The sequence below is a fragment of the Melozone crissalis genome, unplaced genomic scaffold (genome assembly GCF_028551555.1).
Source record: "Melozone crissalis strain CALT ecotype California unplaced genomic scaffold, PUWL_Pcris_2 ptg000063l_1, whole genome shotgun sequence".
Lineage (NCBI taxonomy): Eukaryota > Metazoa > Chordata > Aves > Passeriformes > Passerellidae > Melozone > Melozone crissalis.
In genome coordinates, this window is record NW_026535841.1 from 13,354,964 (window position 1) to 13,378,731 (window position 23,768).

The 23,768-nt window shown below is 46.9% G+C and overlaps 2 protein-coding genes across 2 annotated transcripts in view; one reads left to right on the top strand and one right to left on the bottom strand.

Moving 5' to 3' along the window:
• The window catches only part of DNAH10 (dynein axonemal heavy chain 10), a 49,653-nt gene extending 43,426 nt beyond the window's left edge, over positions 1-6,227 (top strand). Inside the window, exons 69-77 of the mRNA XM_054288476.1 lie at positions 1,007-1,216; positions 1,593-1,688; positions 2,277-2,448; positions 2,864-2,995; positions 3,283-3,494; positions 3,568-3,735; positions 3,941-4,121; positions 5,272-5,417; positions 5,789-6,227. Of these exons, the coding sequence (XP_054144451.1) occupies positions 1,007-1,216; positions 1,593-1,688; positions 2,277-2,448; positions 2,864-2,995; positions 3,283-3,494; positions 3,568-3,735; positions 3,941-4,121; positions 5,272-5,417; positions 5,789-5,935 (1,464 nt within the window). The 3' untranslated portion in view covers positions 5,936-6,227. The remainder of the gene's footprint in view (positions 1-1,006; positions 1,217-1,592; positions 1,689-2,276; positions 2,449-2,863; positions 2,996-3,282; positions 3,495-3,567; positions 3,736-3,940; positions 4,122-5,271; positions 5,418-5,788) is intronic.
• CCDC92 (coiled-coil domain containing 92) lies at positions 6,228-20,364 on the bottom strand. Its single transcript, XM_054288494.1, has 4 exons — positions 20,272-20,364; positions 9,691-9,827; positions 9,382-9,423; positions 6,228-8,828 (listed from the first exon to the last, which is right to left on the bottom strand). Exons 2-4 carry the CDS (start codon positions 9,818-9,820, stop codon positions 8,053-8,055), a joined length of 948 nt encoding a protein of 315 aa, XP_054144469.1. The 5' UTR covers positions 9,821-9,827; positions 20,272-20,364; the 3' UTR covers positions 6,228-8,052.
• Between the last annotated feature and the right edge of the window lie 3,404 nt (positions 20,365-23,768).

Consider the following 23,768-nt stretch of genomic DNA (forward strand, 5'->3'; position numbering starts at 1 on the left):
TGCAGCACACTGGCCCAGGCTTATGAACTCAACTTTGTCTTCATTTAAGCCAAATCCTTTTTTCATCATCATCCTGTTTATTTTCCTGGCATGTTTCCTTTGGGTGAAAACTGTTCAGCAGTTATTTCAAAGCAGAGGTTTGTGAGTAAACCTGGAGATGTGGCAAATGGTCTTTAGATTTAAATGAGGAGTACCTAGAGACAGAAACAGCCCTGTCAGCCCTGATGCAGCAGGGCAGAGCCGGGGCAGTGTCAGGCTGGCAGTGCCAGTGGGGCAGATGTTGGAAGTGGATAATGGTTTCCAGCTGCTACTTCAGGCTGCAGTGTTTATCACTAAAGGCTGAGCTGATTATTTTGAAGGCACAGGCCATGATTCTGCCCTAATGTTCTTTTCTGTGGCTGCTTTACTGCTGCTGTGGTGCCCTGGCCAGTAAACATTTATTTCATTTCACAGAGTGGAGAGCAGTGGCTCTGTGGCAGCTCTGGGCTGTTCTCCCACTCCTCCTGCAGTGGGAAGGGAGCCTGAGTGGATCTTTAAGGCTGCAGAGCTGCACTTTTGGGTCTTGCCAGGAGCACTGAGAGCTGAGGTTTTAGAGCCCTTTGAAAAGGCTGCCAGGAAGCAGCTCTGGCACTTTGATCAGCAGTAGAGCCACGTTGTCAAAGCATCTTACTGTGATGATATAGGGCACATTAAAATGTGTAAAATACTGGTATTTCAGTAAATTAGATCTTCAAGTATGAGAAATATTAATGTCTTGCCAGTAAGACTAATTCCAAAATAATATAGAGTTCTCTTTGCATAGGTGTGTTTACCTTGATAAACTTAAAAGGTCTGTTTCCTTTTAAGTTTTCTTCCTTAAGGAAAGAAGAAAAAATATTTGACAGGCATTTGGAAAACAACTTAAAATGTCAAGCTTGCATTGTATAACTTACTTAATGTGATATATTTACAACTTATTTTCCTCTAATTATCCAGTATTTGATGGCTTCCCTAATTATTTTGGTAGGTTGTTACAGAACCACCTAATGGTCTGAAACTGAATATGAGAGCCACCTACTTCAAAATTCCCCCTGAAGCCTTAGAGGAGTGCCCACATCCTGCCTTTAAATCCTTAGTCTATGTCCTGGCATTTTTCCATGCTGTGGTTCAGGAGAGAAGGAAGTTTGGGAAGGTTGGCTGGAACGTACCATATGATTTTAATGAATCTGATTTCCAGGTAAGAAAACAATTTCAATGGCTCTTATATTCTTGAGTAGCTCAGATTACTTTTGAAAACACAGAATTTATCCAGCTTTAACCTTTCTCACAATTAGATTTTGCTTAGTATTTTTTCTGCTTCTGAGGAGTCATGTAGACTCCTGATCTTCTATAATGTAAATTTAGGATGCTAAAAATTAGATTCCAATCTTTCATGTTTTTATTGCCTCTCTCATGGGTTTCTTTTCGTAAGAGGATTTATACTTAGCTTTTTAATTATTTCAGAAAGAAATAATTGTCAGTTTTCAAACAAGAACTACATTAAATAAAACCTATAAATACGTATATCTGATTTATGAATCTTCTTATCTCATATGTTCCAACAAATTCACTAGGTTTGCATGGAAATCCTTAACACATACTTGACAAAAGCTTTTGAACAAAAGGATGATCAAATCCCTTGGAGCAGTCTCAAATATCTTATTGGGGAGGTGAGTGCAATTCAGATTAATTAAGTTTCCTTTCTGCATGGGCTGCATCAAGTAAAGCTGGGAATCTTTCCTGGGCAGGTTTGAAACTCCAGTGTAGCCCTGAGCAAGGGCCTTAATCTGAGTCTCAGGGAATTGGGGCCACTGTGTGCACCTGCACAGCAGGGAGTGATGCTGCTTAATTAATTCTGAGAGAGCCCCTGGGAGCTGTGCTGGAAGAGCACAGGGCTGTTGGCACGTGGGGCATCACTGGAGCTGCACAAAGCTGTGCTCTCAGAGCTGGCACTGCACTGCACTGGCAGCTGCTGCAACATGAAGTCCTGCAGGAAAATGTTATTTTGCTGGTACCTCAGGAAGGCCCCACTGCACACAAACCATCCAGATGGGTGATGAGGAGTGCCCAGAGCAGCTCTTTCCAGACCAGGATCAAATATTTCCTTCCTATCCCCCTGAGAGGGGACTGGAGATGTCCTTGGGATCCATCACAGCCACTGCAAAAGCAAAGAGCATTTCTGACCTTTCAGTGCTTTTTTAAAGCTGTATTTTCTGCTCCAGAGGCAGTGCCGTAACATTGGTGTCACTGATTCCCAGGTCATGTATGGTGGGCGTGCAATCGACAGCTTCGACCGGCGCATCCTGACTGTCTACATGGACGAGTACCTCGGGGATTTCCTGTTTGACACCTTCCAGGTGTTCCATTTTTATAAAAGCGACACAATCAATTATAAAATTCCAGATGGGAAGGGAAAGGATGACTTTGTTGGTAAGAAATGCCTCTCCTGCCACATTAAAATAGTCTGCTTCCAGTGTACTTTGTCTCCATACATCACTGCTGGGTGTGAGAAGTTGAACAGAACACCAAACACTGCTGGTGTAGGGATTGCAGTGTTACAATCCACTGCTTTACAGGAGCAGAACTTTGGAATGTGAGCTTGTCACCGAGCTCCTCAGGTGTTTAAAAAAAACCCCCAAAAAACCCCAAACCACAGAACCTCTGTTGTTAAAGCAGCATGTTAATTTTGTTAATGATATGTAATATTTCTGTGGGGGAGTCTTTGTGTTTAGAAGTGTTTATTCTGTGCATTACCAGGTTTAGCATTTGATTTTTTATTCAAGCAGAGCAATAGCAAAAGTGCTGTGGTGTTCTGGTTAGCAGAGCCTGTGTGGTTGTATTGCAGAGGCCATAGAAGCTCTGCCACTTTCCAACACCCCCGAGGTCCTGGGCCTTCACGCCAACGCTGAGATCGGGTATTACATGCAGGCCGTGCGGGACATGTGGGTCCACCTGCTCGAGCTGCAGCCCCAAACTGGTGAGGGCCCTGTCTGAACTGGGTTTGGGAACAGGAAAGCTCCAGCTAAGTGCTGAGCCCTGGGGACAGGGACAGCAGCCCCTGTGTGTGGGGAGTGATCCAGGGCTGTGTTTGGCCTCAGGGAGCAGCTCAACACCTGCCCAGAGGCACAGCTGGGACATGCAGGGCTGTGGGCAATGGTCAGAGCACAAGAGGGGGGAGACTGATGCCAAAAGGTGACTCAGCTCTCAGTCTTCTCTCAGAAGATTCAGTACAGATTTAGTCTCATCAGAATGTTTTGGTTTCAGGTGAAACTGGTGGAGGAATTAGTCGAGATGAATATATTGCAAATGTTGCCAAGGATATAGAAAACAAATTACCTCAAGTATTTGATATTGACCAGATACGTAAAGGATTTGGAGTAAACATCGCCCCTACGACTGTGGTGCTGTTGCAGGAACTGGAACGTTTTAATAAACTCATCGTCCGCATGGGAAAGTCTTTGGCTGAGCTCCAACGTGTGAGTAAAATCCCAAAAACTCCCTGGGACCAGCTGGGCTTTGCCTGCCCTCAGAACTCTCACCTTGTTCCAGGCCTTGGCTGGGGAAGTTGGAATGAGCAGTGAGCTGGATGATGTGGCTCAAGCTCTCTTCAATGGGCAGATTCCTAGGATCTGGCGGCGCCTGGCCCCCGACACCCTCAAAACACTTGGAAATTGGATTATTTTCTTTAGAGCTCGATATGACCAGTACACCAGCTGGGTAAGCAAGTGCCTCTGACAGCCTTTTGCTTTGTTACCTGCACAGTGTGCTGTGCAGGCTGGGGCAGAGGCCGGTGAACACTTCAGGTAAGTTCTTGAACCAGTGCCAGCACTGCATAGCTGTGGCTGCAGACTCAGCCCAGCTCTTCTCCAAGGACAGTTCAGGGGGAGTACCAGGTGCTGCCCATCACTGTCTGTGCTTGCAGGTCAACGATGGTGAGCCTGAGGTGATGTGGCTGTCGGGCCTGCACATTCCTGAGTCCTACCTGACTGCTCTTGTTCAGGCCACCTGCAGGAAAAACAGGTGGCCCCTGGATCACTCCACCCTCTACACAGAGGTAACCAAGTACAGGAAACCAGAAGACATCACTGAAGGGGCTGCTCAGGGTAGGTGTTTTCTCAATTGTTTGGCAAAACCAGTTAAGTAGTTAATTGGTGAGAGATAGAAATTGCTTGGCACACTAAATTACTGAGGTTAAACCTCGATGGGCATTTGCCCTGGGATTGCATTTCCCAGTCCTCATGATTTCCAGCTGGGAAGTGGCTGGGTTCTGTCCCTGCAGAGCTCCTGTGTGCATGAAGCACACACACTCTTCCCACCCACAGGCAGGGACCTCTCCCTTGCTTGTTCTCTATATATACATACATACATACATACACACACACAGACACACACATATATATATATATATATATATTTGTGTGTGTATCAATATTTATATATATAAATTTTAAAAAGTGTGTGTGTATAAATATATATGTATGAATGTATATAAATATATATATAAAAGTGTATATATATATATTTTTATACACATATATATGTATATATAAATGCAAAAGTGTATCTATATATATGTGTGTATAAAGACATACTGATTTTTTATGCTTAGAACATTACCAGTTCCAGCAGGCTTGTAAAGATCTCTTTACATCACAAATAATATATTGAAATGTACTCAAGCAAAAAGCACCTAAAAATATGTATTATTTATTGTGTAAATATCTCTTATGAGCTCTCTATGCCTAGCACTGCTCTAATTCTAATAACTAAATATAACAAGCTGGGTACAGGGAACAGCTAAGCAAGGCTCTGAGTACCAGTTCTGTTTGGGAACAGAGGAGGGGAAAAGTCTCATTTTTTAAAAATCTAAATGCTGTACTTGATATTTGTAGCAGAACAACTGTCCTGACCCTTCACCTGCTCTCAGTGACCCAATGATCAGGCCCAGGGGAGTCACAAAGCTCTCTGTGACTTGGGCAATTGGAGGGCAGCAAATCACATTTATTCCTGCTACTGTTTATCATGTGTAGTGCAACTGAGACAATTTAATTCGATTTCCTAATACAACTGGATGATAAAAACAAAGCTCTCAGAAAACTGCACCCTGTGCAGCTGCAGTTTGAAATGCAGTGTGTTTGTGATGATGACTGTAGTGCCCAGAGCAGGGACTGCAGGAACACTTACCTGCAGAGATCTCCTAGATCCTTTCTAGGAGCTCAGTCTACCCAAATGTTGCATTTTCTGCCTTCACAGGCTGCTATGTTTCTGGTCTGTTCCTGGAAGGAGCAGACTGGGACATAGAGGAGGGCTGCCTCACCCAGAGCAAGCCCCGTGTCCCGGTGGTGGAGCTGCCCATCCTGAAGATCATCCCCATCGAAGCACACAGACTCAGGCTGCAGGTGAGGCTCCTGAGTTTCCTTCCTTCTGCTGTCACAGCTCCCCAGCTGGCAGGCCGTGCCCTTTCTGCCCAGAAACTGCATTTTATCATTACCACTCCCACCTGCTTTAACAGCTCTCCTTACACTACCCATCCCATTTTCTAAGGGAGTTGATGCATTTGTTGCCTCTTTTCCCTTCCGGCCCTCTTACACTCCCCCATCTCTTTCAATTATTTCCCATCCCCAGTAAATTACATAAAGGGACTTACATTTTCTGGTTATTGGCTATTTAAGACCTCTAACAAACAAAGTGAATTTCTGAAGCCAGTCCTCTCTCCTGGAGGCCCCTGCTGTTTGCAGTTGCTCAGTGTGTGTGCTGCCTCCTCCCGCAGAACACGCTGCGCACCCCGGTGTACACGACCTCCCTGCGCCGCAACGCCATGGGCTACGGCCTGGTCTTTGAGGCTGACCTGTACACCACCAGGCACATCTCCTGGTGGGTCCTCCAGGGCGTGTGTCTCACCCTCAATGCTGAGTGACAGCCAAAAAGAGGCACCGTGTTCTTCCCCCAGAATGAAACCCTTCAGAGGCGCAGGGAAAAAACCCTGAACCCAGGCAGAGATCTGGCACCATGGGTGGGGCTGTGTTCAGTTAGGCACACCTGACTTTAGTTAGTATTAGGTTGGTTGTATTATACTCCCAATAAATGTGTTTGAGGAATAGTGTTTTTTTGTAATTTGTGTTTCCTTTTGGAATGGTTCCAAGCCAGTCTGTGGCTGCAAAGAGAGAGTAAATTGGTCCCACACACACAAAGACTAAGGTTTGCCTGAGTGGTTGTAAGAAATGTCTTTAATTGCCCAAAGCATCACTTCTGCACTGCCTGGAAGCGGTGCCTCCCACCAGCCTCCAACAAGTGGCAGGGTAGGTCACTCATACAACACATGACCATAAAAATATGGTGCCAACAACCAAAGTAACCAAACCAGCTGCTGGTTAACGCAATACACATAAAACCAGTAAACCTCAGAGTAACAACCTTGCTTTAACCAGCCCCTTTCTGATCCCTCCCCACCACTTGTGAAACAAATCCTTCCACAGAGCCGGCAAGGCGCGAGGCTGAGGCGGGTCAGGGCTGTGGGACAGCGAGTGCCAGAGGGTGCAGAGGGCAGAGCCTGCCCGGGATCAGCCCTGCTGGAAGGGTCATGCTGCGGGAATCGAGCGGGGCAGCAGCTCTGCCAGCCTGGCCGGGACGCTGACAGTGGGCCAAGGCTCTGCAGGGACACACACCAACACAGCTGCAGGAAAAGCTTACAAGGGGAAACTACAGCTGGCAGGGGAGGGGATGGGGCAGGCAGGGATCCTTCATCAGCTGTCACAGAGAATACACGTTCCAAAATTTTAAAGGCACATCATAAGCTTAGCAGCATTTGGGAGCCAGTGTTTCTTGCTGGTCCTACTCAGAGGCTGCAGACAAGAGTGAAGCAGAGGTGAACAGAATGTAAGAAAAATGGACAAACTAGTGCTCCTATCCAAAAACTATATACCCTCCCAGCTCCTAGTATGCCTTTCTTTCCTAGAAAAAACAAAAAAAATGAATCAAGTAGTCTAACAGCTGTTGGGTCTACCTGCTACTTACTAGAAAGGAGTAGGGGAATCTGGTCAAGTGCAAGGCAAGTCCATCCCAATCCACAAGGACAGAAATCAAGGATGCCAGGTTCTCCTGTATGGATCTGTTACATCACTTACAACTAAATACTCACATTTTAGAGGGGCAGCTCAGGTTTCTAGGCTGGCAGCAGCCAGCACTGTCTGATGATGCCCAGAACAAGACTAAGGTTTTTAGGAAACAAAAATAATCCCTTTACAAAAAAAAAAAGTGCAGGTTAGAGCATAAAGAACCATTTCCATATTGGATAGCCAGTTACATTTCCTCCCTGAAAAGGAGCTCTGAGCCAGTATGGAAGGTGCTACAAGTGCAGTGTACTGACTAGCATAAAATGTGTCGTGAAGCTATTTGATTAAAAAAACCCAAAACGATCCCCACAAACAACCCAGTGTTCATACTCTTTCTATGAGGGTTGTTAACCCTTTAAATGGTGCTTCCCCCACCCATATTTTACTTAAAGCCACAAACCAAAGTATTTAGGATTAATCAAGTAGTGCTTGCTGGGGCTCTGGGGACATCCTTAGGTCATTAAAGTGAACGTACACGTGCCCAACTTTCAGTGCTGCTGCGGCTGTGGCAGAGGTGAGTGATGGCTCTGGAGTGCTCACACACACAGTGGAGACAAGAGAGCCCCTGCCAGGTCAAGTTAGCAGCCAACAGGTGTGGCTGCAGTGTGAGGGAGGGGAGTTCTCTCTAAGAGCGCTCACTAACGCAGCCCGTGCCTTTGCCCACACGTGCAGTTACACTAAATGGAGCAGCACTTGGAAGCAAGCGGTCAGGTCCCCCTGATTTGGCCACAGCATGGAGTGCTTATATACCTTGCCATATGAACACAGTCCTAGGAGGTTTCGTTAGAGCAGAATGTATTAATGATGTACCCGGGAGGAGTTTGGCATGCATGGGGCATCAAAAGAAACTTCACCGCAGGTGCTATTTACCCTACAGGCTCACAGTGCATAACCAGCACAGAACAGCGCTTCCGTGGTGCTCTCAGACAGTTCTGTCTGTCCCCGAGTGCTTTCTGACCACTTTGCTTCCATGGACCTGATCCACCGCCAGGGTCTCCACCTCCTGCGGGGGCTGTGCGGGCGCGGCGTGGTGGATGCGATGGGCGACCCCCACGTGCGCCTTGTGCGGCTTCTCGCGGGCGGGGCTGTGCGACTCGCCGGGCGCGCGATCCGAGGGGATCGGTGGGATCACCAAGGGCCTCTCCTTGATCAGATGCACCTCTGCTGTTTCCCTGGCCAGCAGGAAGGGCGTGGGATCGGGCATGGCATCCACGGGCTCTCGCAGCACCAGCTTGCGGCTCTCTGCCCCTATTCTGTAGGCCTCTTCGAACTCGGGGTTCAGCGGCGTGGACAGGCTCTTCTTCATCCTGCGCCGCGGCGTCTCGGGCAGTTTGTCCTTGGGAGGGGACGGTTTGTAGCTGGACAGCACGGGGCTGCCAGAGGGGGTCCCCTCCGAAGTCCCGCTGGTGCTCATCAGCTTCTTCTTGGCCGCGTGCAGCTGAGAGGTCAGATAGGCAATCGTGCTCGCTCTCTGCTCCAGTTCACTGGACAACATATTGAGCTTATGGCTTTTCATTTTTAACTCCTCCAAATACTTCTTTTCCCTTTCTTTAATCGTGTTTTCCAGCACCATTATCATCGCGTTCTTTTGTTCAAGTTCTTTCAACAATTCAGTGTTTTCAGCTTCTTTGATTTTCAGTTGAGCTTCAAGATCTTTGCATTTACTTTTGAGTTCATCACTTCTTGAACCACCACTTTCTAGAAGAACAGCAGAAGCAGAAGTGTTTCAAATTAACAACAGCCATTATGTAAAACAGTACACTAGGGGCTCCTCTTGCCATCCCTGAGAGGAATCCAAAAGATGAACTTTGGTCATCCCACACCATCCCTGATCCAGAGGGTTAACCTCAGGGAATTATCTTATTCCTGCTCTTTACCTGTTGTTATCATAATACATATAAAATAACTAGGACCTAGTGTACACAAAGATATATATATATATATATAAATAAAAGCTTTGTGGTTAATTACAGCACCAGCTCAGCTAAGTTTTAAAAATAGTCTCACTCTTCTGCCCCTAAAATTTGTGTCCTGTGTTCCCATATAGCAAGCAAGGAACTGTCTAGTGGAGTCAGCAGTTCCAGCTGCTATTCCTGGCTCTTTCACAGATTTCCTGTGTGACCTTGGGAAAGAATTTTTGATGTTTACTTCACAAATAAATAAGTCTGGAGAGTAGAAAAGAAATTACAAACATTGAAAAAAAATTAGTAATTGAATATGAACATTAAAAAAAAAGCCATGTATTCCTTACCTGATGAATCTGAACTCTTTACAGTCAGCTCATAGGTTAAATCTGAGAAAAAAAATTGTTTATTTTTGTTAGAACATCATCATGGAGCCCATACATCACCTGGTGAGCAGATTTACAATGACAGCTTTCAATAAATACAGAATTAACTCTTCCCACCGCCCAAAGCAAGAACAGGAGATTCACTGCAAATTAGCAAATATGTAAAACAACTGAACCATCAGCTTTTTAAAGAACAAATGAAAAAAACTTGTCTTTGATCAGCCAGTTTGCCATGAGCCACAAACTGCAGCCCCTCCCAGGCAGGGGTACCTGTGCAGCGCTGCTGCAGGCGGCGCAGCTCCGCGTGCAGCCCCTTCAGGGTGTTGGTGTGCTCCCGCTGCAGGAACAGCAGGTTCTTCTGGGCACTCTGCAGCTGGTTCTCCAGGGTGGAGGTGGCCATGTTCACCCTGCCAGGAAACACACATGGAATTGTCATGGTGAGTTACCTTGCACATATGGGGATCCTCCCTTGGCAGCCAGGATCAGCAGGGATGGCTGAATTCTACTGTTAATGCATTGATTGATGTGTGATCATCAAATGCCACAAAAGGTTTTTCTGCTTTAGGACTATTTCGATTACAAGTGCTCAAAGTTCATCAAAAGCCTAATTATACTGTAGGCTGGAGCAGGGAACCCATTTGTTTGGAGTTAACACATTTAAAGGATTAACTTCAGACAGTCTAAGTCATTAATCCTGTTACAAGTTAAAAGCAGAGTTCTCAGGAATGGGCTACTGTGCCCATATCTTGCTGAGGGTTTCCCTTACCCCCAGGGACACAGGGATTGGTAAAATCCTTGGCAAGAACAAGGGAGAAAGCACTAAAATGCAGCAGCTCTAAGGGAAGAGGCAAAGCAGGGGTCTGAGCACAGCCAGGCTGGTGGCACTGCCATGGATGCCCAAACTGAGATGTGGGCACTGGCACAAGGGAAGCTCTGGCTGCTCTTGGGTTTCCTCAACACCAGGCCCAATCACACAGAGCAAGATAAGGACAATGCTTCACTCAAAGAGAAAACAAACAGATTTTTCTTGCTCAGGTTATGAGTACATGGAAACCTGTTCCACCACTGGGCTTCCCTTACAGAACAGCCATGTAAAAGAAAGCCTTGGCTACAGCAGTGCTCACACCCAAAGATAAACACAGTTAACAGAATGATGCTGACAGACATCCTTGAAGACCCCTGTGCAGCCAGCAGGAAAGGCTACATTCTGTTGTATGTGCAGAAACCATTCCAGTAATCTGGTTACAAGGATAAGGGAAGAGTCAGAACTCCTGTTGCCTGGACAACCACCTGCAGTGGCACTGCAACCATGCCTGCAACTATGGGACACCACACGGTGGCCAAGATGGACCTTAATGGGTTTGCCTTGGCATGGCAAGTGTTATCCATTGGCACTCTTTGGTATGGAACTTTATGGCAAGAATTTTTTTCTACCAGTTTAAAATTGGTAGAACATAAGCTCAGAGCAAGTGACACACTTTTGTTATTCCTAAACATATCCCAGCCCTAAGTTTAATTTTATACTTTTATTCCCCAAAAGAACACCAGACTTAGTGTTCCTGCATCTTGGTGACACACTAAAGCACCTGGGGATGTGGTGTAGAAATCACACACACAGAGCCCTCCTGATTTCATCAGTGACCTGAACTGACTTCGTCTTCTACTGACTTATCCCTACAGAAATAAATATTTAGTTGTTAAAAAATAAAATGAAGGTGTGAAAGGTGTTAAGAAATCCACTTCTGTGCAGGAGCCAAACAGCCTGGTTACCTTGTAACAGGGATCAAGGATTAAGTTCAGTGCTCAGGAATGTGGGTAGTGGTGCCAACTGTGCTTTATCGAGTGAATGGGTCATACCACCGCTAGCAAACAAGCAAAAATTATGGACCAAACACATGCAAAAAAGAGATTTCTAGGGTGGCTAAACAAATTTTGCAACACCTCATCATTGCCACACTAGTGGTCCCTCACAGCCACAGTGCTGGGGGTGCTGCTGGAAGGGGCACTACACAGGCACAGCAATTAATTCTGAGGAGTGAGGATATTTAAGCTGTGATACATTTTCAAAGTGACATCCTCTGGCTTGCAAAGCTGACATCAGACAGACAGGAGCTTTACTGAATCATCCCATTCCTTCAGTGCTCATCCTGCTCTGATCGACCGAGCATGGCAGCAGGATAAAGCCTCAGCTGGAGCTCTGACTGTGCAGGACACCGAGGCTCAGGGGGGATCCTTAATCGAGGAATGGATTTCCCAAAAGAAACCCTAAGCTGTCATAGAAGTAGGTGAAAGAAAAGCCTCCACACAATAGCCCACAGCTTCTGTTCTTACCATGGGTATTAATGGTGGCTTTACACCTGTAACTGTAACCTGAACAGGAAAATTCTTGCCTAAATAGGAAAATATTTCATCACCAGCAACAGACAGTAACTGTTCATAGCTCAGTCCTTGCAAATAAACATGTTCATTAAAAACTAGTTCCTACATGCTCAGAAAAACCAGAACAAGGCTCTCACTATTAACCTCCTCAATTGCTTTTTCACTTTGATCTTCTGCATCTGAAAGATCACACCAGGATTACCTGCTCTGAAGAAAACAAATATAATCAGAGGCAAGCGAGTGTTACAGGCTTAGGAAGGAAATAAGAACTACCAGCACCAGAGCATCATCTTCCCTGCAGCAGCACTAAGTGAGATCAATTAAATCAACCCACGATGGGTTTTAGCTGCAGCCCCTCTGCACTAGGGAGTTTCCCACAACCCTCTGCAGCCTTTCTGTGCTTCTCCCCCTCAGAGCAGCCTGGGTGTCTGCTGTCCCCTTTCCTTCCCTGCAAAAACCACAAGAGAAACAGCAAATGCAGAAGTCAATGATGCCCTTTACAGCCCAGAAGAACAATCTCCACCTCCCACCATGGAAATTGGTGGGACAGGCTCCCAAATCTACCAGGCTCTGGCTGGATGCTGGCAGATAAATGACAGCAGTGCTGGGAAGAACGCTGTGAGTGCATACACAGCACAAAGTTCTGTCTAAAAACTATGGTTTTCCCCCTTTCCCTTTGTCTCCAAACAACAACAACAACAAAAAGTTTGCTATGTTCTTACACAGACAGAACTGTGCAATGCAGAGCTTGGCAAAGTCCCCTGGGAACGTGCACAGCGTTTGGGAAGGATGGCAGAACACTGAAGGGACACTGCAGTGCCCAGGGGTGATGGTGAGGGTGACACCTCTCCTCTCTGGCAGCAGGACTGGCCCTGAACACCAAATGTCCAACCTGTCAGTGACAGAGGCTTTGTGTGGATTGTGCAATGCATTCCACCCTTCAAACATCCACAATTCCTCATTTCTCAGCACCACCACAACACCAAATGTTATTTATAGCTGTACACAGTTCAGAGACTGAGCTTCAACTCCTCCAAACGATGGATTCACAATTTCTCTTGAATAAAGCCAAGAAGGAGCAAATGGAATGAGTCAAACAGAATTCCCTTGGGAATGTTAAGTACAACACTTTAATCATGACTGCACCTACCTAAGCCATCATCTTCCAGTAAAGCAGAGAAGGTAACTTCAATTATCATTCCTGCAAGCTCACCTTAAAAAGGGATTGTCTTTTTATAAATGCATGTTCTCTTCAAAGGGAATATACACACACACAAAATCTTATATGGAAAAGGAAAAAATATTAAACAGGAGCTTTCCAAATGCAACTTAATGACATATTCACCATAAACAGTCACCAGCTTTTTAACAGCCACATCTTGCCTTGCAGAGGATGTGCAGGCTCCAGGCCTTTTTGGATCTTAAGCATTTGGAGAGAGTTCAAAATGTTTCAAGGCAACAAGCATCTGGCTGCGTATCAGATGCCTTTGCACTAAATCAGAGCATCTCTGTGCCCTGCTGCAAGATAGGAGGAGGGAGATGCTAATCTCTGACCTTAGACACAAGTCCAAAGGATGGAATGAAGCCCAAACAACAGTGATTTAACATTTTCATTCCTGTTTGGTATCCACTCAGCAGAACACAATAACCTCCTTCTACGTGGATGGGGTGACCATCACCTGAGAAGCTGCTGTAGCTCCCTGCCAACTCATAGCCTTGAAATCTGTATGGGCAGACATTTCCTCTCGGCTGCTCACTGGCCAGTGCTCCATCAAAATGTAACAAAAGCTGCCAAAACGTCATTTGTTTGCTATACAAAATACAATTTCAAGAACTAAGTAAGGACAATGGAGACCTCTTGTAAGAACCTCCAGAGTTTTAGCCAGACCCCATTTTAAAGATTGTCACTGAACTGACCAAACTTATCTAAACACAGCTCTAATGCTGAAATTACTGACAGTCACTTTGTTGTTGTTTGCTTAGATCAGCTCTCCATCTCCGAGCCATCGTGCCATCCCCGAAGTGTCTGCTCAGCTCCTTTCAAAGCACACAACAAAGGAGACCCTGCAGCCTCCACAGCCAACTCAAGGGCTCTGCTCTCCTTCTGCTTGGACATTTGTTTTAAATCCCCCACAAACTGATTCCATCACACCACTACACCTCTCCTGAAGCAGATCCAGCAGTAACACAGCCCAGTGACAAACTGGACAAACTGTTCCAGTTTCAAATTTCTGCTCACCCCTCATTCATCTGTGCACCAGACTAAGCCAGTTCAACTGGTCCAATGCTGCTAAGTCAAGCTTTTCAGACAATCCACTCAGCCTGCACATCCACCTCGGGCCATCCCTCCCTTCTCCAGTGCTCCCTTATCAGTAACACTTGCAGCAGCACCTCTATCTTCAGCCTTCTGCATTACAATATAACAATGCTTACACATCACTGGGGACCCACTAATTGTTCTCATCTTTTCATTTTGTGTTTCAAACCCAGCAGAATTAGTAGCTCTTTCCCAGAGACAATGGAGGGGAAGAAGGAACTGAGCCACTGTCCTCCCAGAGGAAGGACATGATTTCGCTTTCTCAGCTCCTTTTCCATTTCTACTGCTTTTGATGCTATTTTATTCAGTGGTTTCTCTGCCTGACTTTCTCATTATTTTCTGATCAGAGGCTGTGCAAACTCTTTACAGTTAACCTCTGAATGTCCTGCAAGCACACATTTCAGCATTTTAGTAAGGAGATGATTTTTTGTTACTCCTACAGCAGCTGGTATGGCAGCAGGAAGAATAACTGTGTGGACACCACCCAGGCAGCAATGATTTAATTCTGGGTGCTCCAAAGGAAGCAGCTGGTTCTTCTGCACAGAACTCATTGACTGTCTCGGTGTCTGACTGTCCACCTGGGGTCAGGAGCACTGACAGGAATAGTTCACATGAAGTTTTCTCTCTCCGTGAGACCAGCCAACCCCAGAGCTGTCACAAGGGAAGAGATTAAAAGGAATCAGATGTTAAAATCACTCCTGTGACAGAGACTATTAGAGCACCAAATCAAATGGTCCTGCAGTGGCATTTCATACAGACACAGTTATTATGACCAATACCAGGGTGTGCAAAGCTATGGCTGTACAGCTGTCAGGAACAGTCTACTCTGGCAGGAAGCCTTGAAAATTACCCAATTTGAGCCTAATTCACTTTAGGGAGACACAGAAAGCATTACCTAAATGACACTGACTACTTCAAAAGAACCCCTTTAACAATGATGAAGTGACAATAAAAGCCCTCACAAGCAAGATTACATCTCAGGTAGAGGAACAGGTTGCTTCTCTTCTGCTCTCTAGCACACGCTCCTAAAGAATGGCTCTTCTATTTTATTCAGCCTTTCATTCTGAGGATAAAACAATTTGTTATTTTAATATAACCTCCAGCAAAGCCACAGAATGCAAACTGCAGCCCAATCACAACCAGGCAGTCACAAAACTGCAAAGACACGTTAGTCTATCTAGTAAACCAACTTCTTTTGTCAGAAGAATGACAAGAAAATTAATATTCAATTCTCCCAGACTAACACAGTATCAGTGTTACACATAAACCTGAGCCTCATTCTATTTTTTTCCAATCATTAAGAAAGTTCTCCTGCTTCAGTTACAGCTGAATCAGGACTTAAGTTAGTAAGGTGGGCTGTGGGTGGTTTTGGTACAAGAATCTGTTAAGAGTAACTCCAAATTCATGCTTAGAAATAACACTATACTACAGAATAGTCATGGGCTTTTTTCACAGATCACATACTCACTTATGAACACTCCATGCCCTCTCTTAATTTACTGCCCTCTATGATCAAGAATGTGAGAATTGCACCAGAAATTGAAGAAAATGTATTATAAAAATTAAATTGAAGAAAATGCAATATAAAAATTTGCCCTTTCTGAAGCCTGCTGAAACACAAACCAAAAGAATTCCTAAGCTGGTTTCACATAACCAACTTGGCTGGGCCTTTTCCTGCTCCCAAACTCAACAAAAACCCATCACCACACAGACATGAGACCATTTCACCAGCCAGCCCAGCCATGACTTTGTCTCACCCATCCCACTCACAAACACTGAGCAAGAATTCAGTGCTGCATTCCTGAAACGCTCCAGCATCACCTTCCTGGTCATTCAGTGACCCAGGTCAGGGAACTGCTGCAGCTGAAAACAAACCCATTTTCCCACTGGCTGTTTTCAGGTGGCGGGCTCACTGTGCAGCACTGTAGATGCCTGGGGAAGGTGAAAAAAAATAAAAATAAAAAATAGAATCTGTAAGCAGGTCAGGGGGTGGTACAGGCAGAACTGCTTCCTGCAGCAGCGCCAGCTCCAGGCACTCGCCTGAGCTTGAGCTCCCACAGAAATTACGATTTTCAGAGGTTACCAGGGATATTTGTGAAACATGGCAGAAGGCACTGAAGCCTTATAGGAAGCTAAATCTGTCCTGAGAGATCATTTACAGAGAGCAGCTATTGCAAAGCAACTCCACAGAACTGCACAACTATTTCCAGGCAAATGTAACAGGCTGAGGAGATGCTTTTCTCTAATGCACTCTGTTTCATAAGGCATTGATTTTTATTATTTTAGAACAGCAGCTACGATCAAACACACAAAAATTGGTCCCCACTTTGCTAAAGATTTTGAGAGCTGCTGATGAAGGAAATCTGGTAGTGGTGATGACCTACGCCCAATCTTTCCTAAGCAAGATTTTTTTGGTGTTTAATAGGATGCCAAGACAAAGGACCCCAAACAGAGGCGCTTTATACCCTCCTTACATAACCCAGGTATCTCAAACTGAGACAATAAAGCCACTCAGCTCAAACCAAGCTTTCCTGGGGCTGGGAAGGAAACAAGCACACACACTTCTGTACAAAGGGAACCTGCTGGTTCTGACATCATTCCCACGGCTTGTCCTCGCAATGGGCTCTTCCCGAGCTGCACACCTCTGCTCCACAGAAAGGCGATCTGATCTGCCGCGCCTTTTGTGCCCTCCCTGCGGGCACCGATCGGATTACACGCAGCCGCTGCTCCCTGGCATATTTTCAGCCTTTCTGGAGACAGCCACCATTCTGTTCACCGACAGGCCATGACATTTAACAGTTTTCAGTCAGTCCAGCACTGTTTTTAAATAACACTGATTTTAAACCCGATCTCTCTCAATCAAATAATTAAAACCAACGAGCAGCAACATATTTTAATATTTTAAATACAAACCAAAGCTTTCCTTAGAGTAAAATGAGAACATGTTCCCCAATAGCAGGAAAGAAATCACAGCCCAAAGAAAAGCCTTTATTCAATGATTATTTAAAACCACTCAAACGAACAGCTTGCAGAAGCTACAATACTCTGAAAACATCCGTTTCAGCAATATTTTGTCATGCCTCTAACATCTAGTGGTAAATAAATTATTGTTCCTATTTATAGCACCATAGTCTTTAACATCAGCAGGAGAAATGAGCTGGTAGACAATGGCAAAACATTATTAAACAAAATCATTCACTGCTCACGTGGAGATAGACTAACACCCATTATCACACTGCTGGACATCCTGGTTTAGAGGAAGATTATTTTGTACATCACTTAAAAATGAGCACAGAGACCAATCAGGCCCACATTTATTGATGATGCTACAGCCAGACAGGTGAAGGGGATGGAACAGAGGTGAGGGACAGCAGGTGCTAACCAGGGGGTTGACATTCCCACTCTATGAACTATTTGCCATTTTCACATGCTGCTCAGATGAATATTGGATTTGTGCACAAGAAGGGAGCAGGGGGTCTGTCTCAGCAGAGCCCTGCTGGTGAGGGCTGTGCCTGAACAAAGGGCACCCTCCCACCTCAGGCCAGGCAGGCCCTGCACTGCTGCTCCTGCTGCTCCCGGGCTCTGCTGGGGGCGCCGGCCCTGCTTCCACCAGCGGGAGCCTCCATTGCAGCAGCCCCTGGCAGGGCAGCAGAGCAGGGTCTGGCTGTGGGACTGCCACAGCCCCTGGTGTCACCGTGTGCCAGGCACCTGTCCTTCTTCAGCACCAACATCTGTAAATGGTCCTTCTGCTGGCTGTGCTTTCCCAACCAGCAATAAGAAAAGATTATTTCACACACTCAGCTTTGCGCCTCCTTGACTTATTTGACTGCTGAATTTTCAGTAAAGTGCTACTCAACTAAACCCATCACTTTCAGTTACTGACACATATACATAAATATGCATAGAAAGTATCTCGTCAACAAAAAAAAAATTTCAGCACTATCAATCTTCAGAAAGATGAAGATGTCTGTTCTCTCTATAAAAGAAACTACAACTTGCTATCTTTTTTAAACTTCACTATCTAAAATGAAGTCAAACATGAACTTGAGTAAAATGATAAATATAGCAATCTTTTTATCCAACATGAAAACAATCCTTCAGTTTTGCTACTTTAAACTCTTATTTTTTAAGCCACAGAACAGAAATGAGATACCTAAAAATTACAACTGTCCTCCCTCTATTATGCTATTTACAATGTTGAACAAATATTTTATTTTACTTTACATTATGATCCACATTCTGCCATAACAGCACTGGGGAGTTTGTGTTCTGCCTCCTGCAGTTAAAGGACTGACTAACGTGGTAGAGCTGGATGAACAAATATATCGCCCTTAACACCTACAGCCTCTTGAAGTAGGGCACGCTAAGGAACATTGGGATTTTTGTAACAAAACACATTTAAAAAATAATTTTAAAGCCCTGAAAGTATGCAGCTGTACCTGAAATCTGATATAAAGGAAACAATGATAAGAAATGAAATTATTGCTGTACTTTGTAAGAACTACTGGAGTGGAAACGACTTAGAGTATCTGGATTGGTCATGAGAGCTTTGTCTTTTCTAAGGGGATGAGGGAGGAAACTTTACAGAGATATTAAACAGAAGTACAACAAGAGGATGAAAACAAGTGGTTAGCATCAGTTTAGCCAATATTCTTTCTTTCCACTTAAGCAGCTGATACTTTCCTTTATTATGACCTTCCTATCTTTGTTGTCTCACTAAAAATGACTGCTAGAGCCTCAGTACAACCAAGAGCTTGAAAAATCAACAATATTACAAGTCAGCCATTATCTGTGTATAAAGCATTTGCTTTAAATTGTCAAACCAAAAGCAATGTGCAGTTTAAAAGCATAAATGTCAGTCTCCCAGAGGCTCAGACATAATAATGCACTACAGAATTGCATTCACTAATGAGCAAATTATATGGGAAAAGGCACAGTATTTACAGTCACATCCATTTGTCTTTTATTTTTTAATTAAGGAGTATAATTGATATTGCAAAAGCTCAATACAGCTTTTTAAGTGTAAGCATCTTACCATCTGAGTAAAGCCAACAAGTACCCTGGATGCTTCCTATGCACCTGCAATGCAGATCAAAACAGACAATTCCACCCCCAGGGCTGCCTCAGCTTGTGTGTTCACATTTACCTTCAGTGTCTCAGCTTTACCCAATTTAATAAGGTGTGTTCAGGGGCATTTCACCGCTGTCCAGGGCGGGAAGGGCCCCTCCTTGCTCCCTGCTGTCCCACCCCATGTCCTGCGTAGGGAAACTGCGTCTGGAAGCATCTCCATGTCTGAAGACGCCCTGCACTTCTCTGCTGCCAGATCCACAGACGATAGGCGTTCTCCTCCAAAGGAAAAACCTCCTCCTCTCAATTATTCCCTACCCACTCCAAAATAAACACAATCCACCCGCCCAGCCCTTTGCAGGCCCTGTGCTGCTCAGAAAACGACACTTTGCAAAGTGGAACGGCGCGATGCAAAAGGCGCTGCGAAGGATGCGGTGTAAAAGCTGCCCCGGCGGGTGCGGGCCGTAGCGATGGGCGGCCGCTCTCCCGGGCTCTGTCTGGGGCACATCCCGAACACAAACACCGACACGTCCTTGCCCCGAACCGGCACAAACGGAAAGACAAGGGGGGCACAGCGGGAAGCAGGGCAGTGCCTTCAGCCCCCGTGCCCCAGTGACCAGAGAAGGGCCCTGGATGCGCTCAGGAAGCGCCTTGGTCCAGCGCCAGCGCCCGGCCCGGAGCCGCCCTGCGCGCACCCGCCGCGCCGCTCGCTGCCCCGCAACGGCCGCGCCGGCCCGGGGGGCTCTGCCGGGCCCCGGCGGGCTCTGCCCGACCCTCTGGGGCTGCTCGCTCCCCCCCGCCACGCCATCTCCGCCCAGCCCAGGCGCGGCCCCTCCACCCGTCGCAGGTCCCGGGGTCGCGGCCGCGGGGCGCCCCCACAGCCCCGCCCGCCCCCACGGGAGGGTCCCTCGGCGGGCGGCGGGTTCGTGTGAGGCGGAAAGAGGCCCCAGCAGCGACGCCGCCACCCCGCTCCCCACCCGGCCCCGGGGGTCGCGATGCCGCTGACGCCCCCTCAGAGCGGGCCGGGGCGGAGGGCGCAGCGCGCCGCAGCCCCCGCGCCTCAGCCGCCGCCCCGGCCGGCCCCTCACCTGCTCGGCCCCAGCCGGGTCCGCCGCTCGCCCCGCCCGAAGGACCGCGGGTGCCCCGCGGGGCCGGCAATGACCGGCGGCGGCACCGGCACCGGGGGCGGCGGCGCAGGCGCAGGTGCGGCTGCGGCACCGGGCCCGTCGCTGTGGCAACGGGGGGACAGCGCGGCCCCGCCCGCCCGCGCGAGGGGAGGGGCGCGGCGGGCGCGCGCACGGGAGCGCGCACCTGGCAGAGGAGGAGGAGGAGGATGAGGAAGAGCACCAGGTGTGTGGGAATGTGCGAAAGGACGGGATGTGCATTCCCCGGAGAGGCTGTCCTGGTTTAAGCCCAGCTGGAAATGAAGCCCCACGCAACCCCCCCTCTCTTCTTCCCCCACCCCGGTGGAATGGGGAGGAGAATCAAAAGTAAAGCTTGTAGGTTGGGATAAGAAGAGTTCAGTAATTAAAAAAAAAGTGACACAGAATAATAATGATAATAAAAAGGGAAAGGAAAACCACCCAAAACAAAAGATGCACAATGCAATTGCTCATCTCCAGCTGACTGATGTCAGACTGCCCCTCCCCAAACCCAGATCAGCTCTCCCAGTGTGACTCCCCCAGTTATAGTTATGCCACTGGGCATTGTGTTCTGTGCTGTGGAATATCCTTTTGGCCAGTTCAGGTCATCTGTACCAGCTTTGCTCCTTCCCAATTTCTACTGCAAACCTTCTCATTGGCAAAGCACAATACACAAAAAAGAAAAAAAAAAAAGAATTCTTAGGATAAACAGAGCTTAACAAATACCAAAAGAGTGTGTTATCAACACCATTCTGGTTCCAAATCCAGAACCCAGCACTGTGAATGACTGAGCTCCCCCCAGCTGAAGTGAGGACAGAGGTGCACCAGGTGTGTCTGTGTGCTGGGAGCAGTGTGTGTGCATGTGTGTGCTGGTGTGAAGGATGAGGGGGGTGGAAACACATTTGTGAGCAGCAGTTGTGGTGTGTGCTCCAAAGGATCATGGCAACACGTGTGTGGATGTGTGGGAAACAGCCTGCCTGCAGTTTGGGGGTGTTTGTGCTATTGGCACACGTGTGTGAGTTTCCCCAAGCCCACTGAAACAAGCACAGCTGCAGCAGAGCCCCAGGAGAGCGGTGGGGTTGGAATTCCTGCAGCCTGTCCTGCTCTGCACTGTCATTTCTGCATTAATATATGAATAAATGTGACCTTCAGCTGCCCCACAGGAGGGTAGGCTCTGGGTGTGCAGCCCCACGTGGTTGGACCCTCTCTGCATTTTCTCTACAAATCAATGTTGAACATTTGGCACGGGGCACTGGCCTGTGATTCTATCTCTGGCAATGCACATCAGCATTTATGGATGCAGTGCCTTTTCTATGTCTGTAACGGAAATAAAATACTTCAGTATAAGGGGCTTCAAAATTAAGAGACAGAAGCTTGGCTTTTGGAAGCAACCAACAGAAAAGGCCAATAAAGTTTCTAGAAATGAGAGATAATTTTCTTAGTCAAAAGATGCACTATACACAGCACAGGGAAGTATTTCACCCCTTCACCAAAATCAAATTCAGCATCAAGCTGCTGACTCTGGCTCTACCTACCTTCAAGGTGATTCTGTTGTGTGTGAGGACACAGATGGATCTTTATGTACTTTGCACCTTGCAGCTCCTAAAGCCAGGGAAAACATAGCCTAGAGGGTAATATTTTAAAGAAAATTCATTAGTCCTTAGTCAAAGCTAAAACCAAGGATGACCGGTTTTAAATGGTGTTTAGAAGTGAAAAGCCTGGTACAGGAGGAGATTCAGCTCTGCCAGCAGCAGTGCAGGAGGGCCCTTCCATTTTATCCATCCAGCTTTTTATATAAAACATGGGCTCTTAATTTAGGATCCAGTTAGGTGACAACCTAGTCTGAGAAAATGATTCAGTTAGAACCTGTGCCAAAAGAGAAATGCATTTGCCATCTGACTCATCCTGGCAGGGAAGACAGAAGGATGTTAAATTCAATATGGATCCCTAATAACTGAACACAAATGAGGGAAAACCCCCATCTGTGTTGTTCCAAAGAAGGCTGTTTTATTAACAGGCCTTAAGATGTGACATTTATAGAACAGAAATATGTACCTGTACTCCATGTAAGGAAAACCTGTTGGAAACCAAGGGATAAAAATACATTCATTCAGAAATAAAACTGAAATAGTCCCTATGCATTTTTACCATGTACTCCTGGTTTGTCTGAAATTTTCAGTTCTCAGAAGTTCCAGCCTGCAATTTGTCATCCCTTAAAAGGCTGCTCTGCCCCTTGCCAGGTGAGCTGCCCCAGTTTCTTCATCTTCAGAATGGAATGTAAGCATGGCACTGATGTGTCATTAATGTCTGCAAAATTCTTTAACAATCCTGAAGAGCGGAGTGCAGTATAATACGGTTACTATAACTGCAGGAAGTTCTGATCCCCACTGCAACCCCTGAACTTTGGGGATAGCCAGAAATTCAAATATTCAATCCACCAAAGTGCAAACAGCAGGCTCTCAGATATGAGCATTTTGCAGTAAAATCTCACAGTGTTTGTGGTCCCCCAAAATCAGAGATCACAGAAGCTTTGTCCTGATTTGCAGTGGAGCTTCTTGCTGGCTCTCTGCTTTCCAGGTGCCTCTCTCCTAATTTTTCTTTTACTTGCTTTGTTTTTCAAAAAGCAGAGGTTCCAGGGAGAGGGGAGAGCAGCAGAGCTGGAGGCAGGAAGGTTTAATCACCTCTCCTGTGTCCTGCACACGGATGTTGTTTCTCTTTGCTGTGCATCTCTAACATCAACAAGCGCAGCTGGCCTGGTTTTGATTCCGGTAATGCAGATCTAAATCCAGGCACCCTCCACCCTCTAAAGCCAAAAGAGTTACTATTAATTAGATCAGCGTGGCTGAGATGAGAATCCGGGATTAGCTCCCCAGTCACCCCGTCGGGAAGGGGGGCAGCTCGCTGGCGTGGCTGTCCCTCTGTCTGTCCCTCTGTCTGTCCCCCTGTCTGTCCCCCTGCCTGTCCCCCTGCCTGTCCCCCTGTCTGTCCCTCTGCCTGTCCCCCTGTCTGTCCCCCTGCCTGTCCCCCTGTCTGTCCCTCTGTCTGTCCCCCTGTCTGTCCCTCTGTCTGTCCCCCTGCCTGTCCCCCTGTCTGTCCCTCTGTCTGTCCCTCTGTCTGTCCCCCTGTCTGTCCCCCTGTCTGTCCCTCTGCCTGTCCCCCTGTCTGTCCCTCTGTCTGTCCCCCTGCCTGTCCCCCTGTCTGTCCCTCTGTCTGTCCCCCTGTCTGTCCCCCTGCCTGTCCCCCTGTCTGTCCCCCTGTCTGTCCCTCTGTCTGTCCCCCTGTCTGTCCCCCTGCCTGTCCCCCTGTCTGTCCCTCTGTCTGTCCCTCTGCCTGTCCCCCTGTCTGTCCCTCTGTCAGAGCAGCAGCTCACAGGCTGTGGGATGAGCTCCCTGCCCAGGCAGCACCAGGAGAGGGAGGGAAAGGGGAAGGGATGGTGCAGAGCC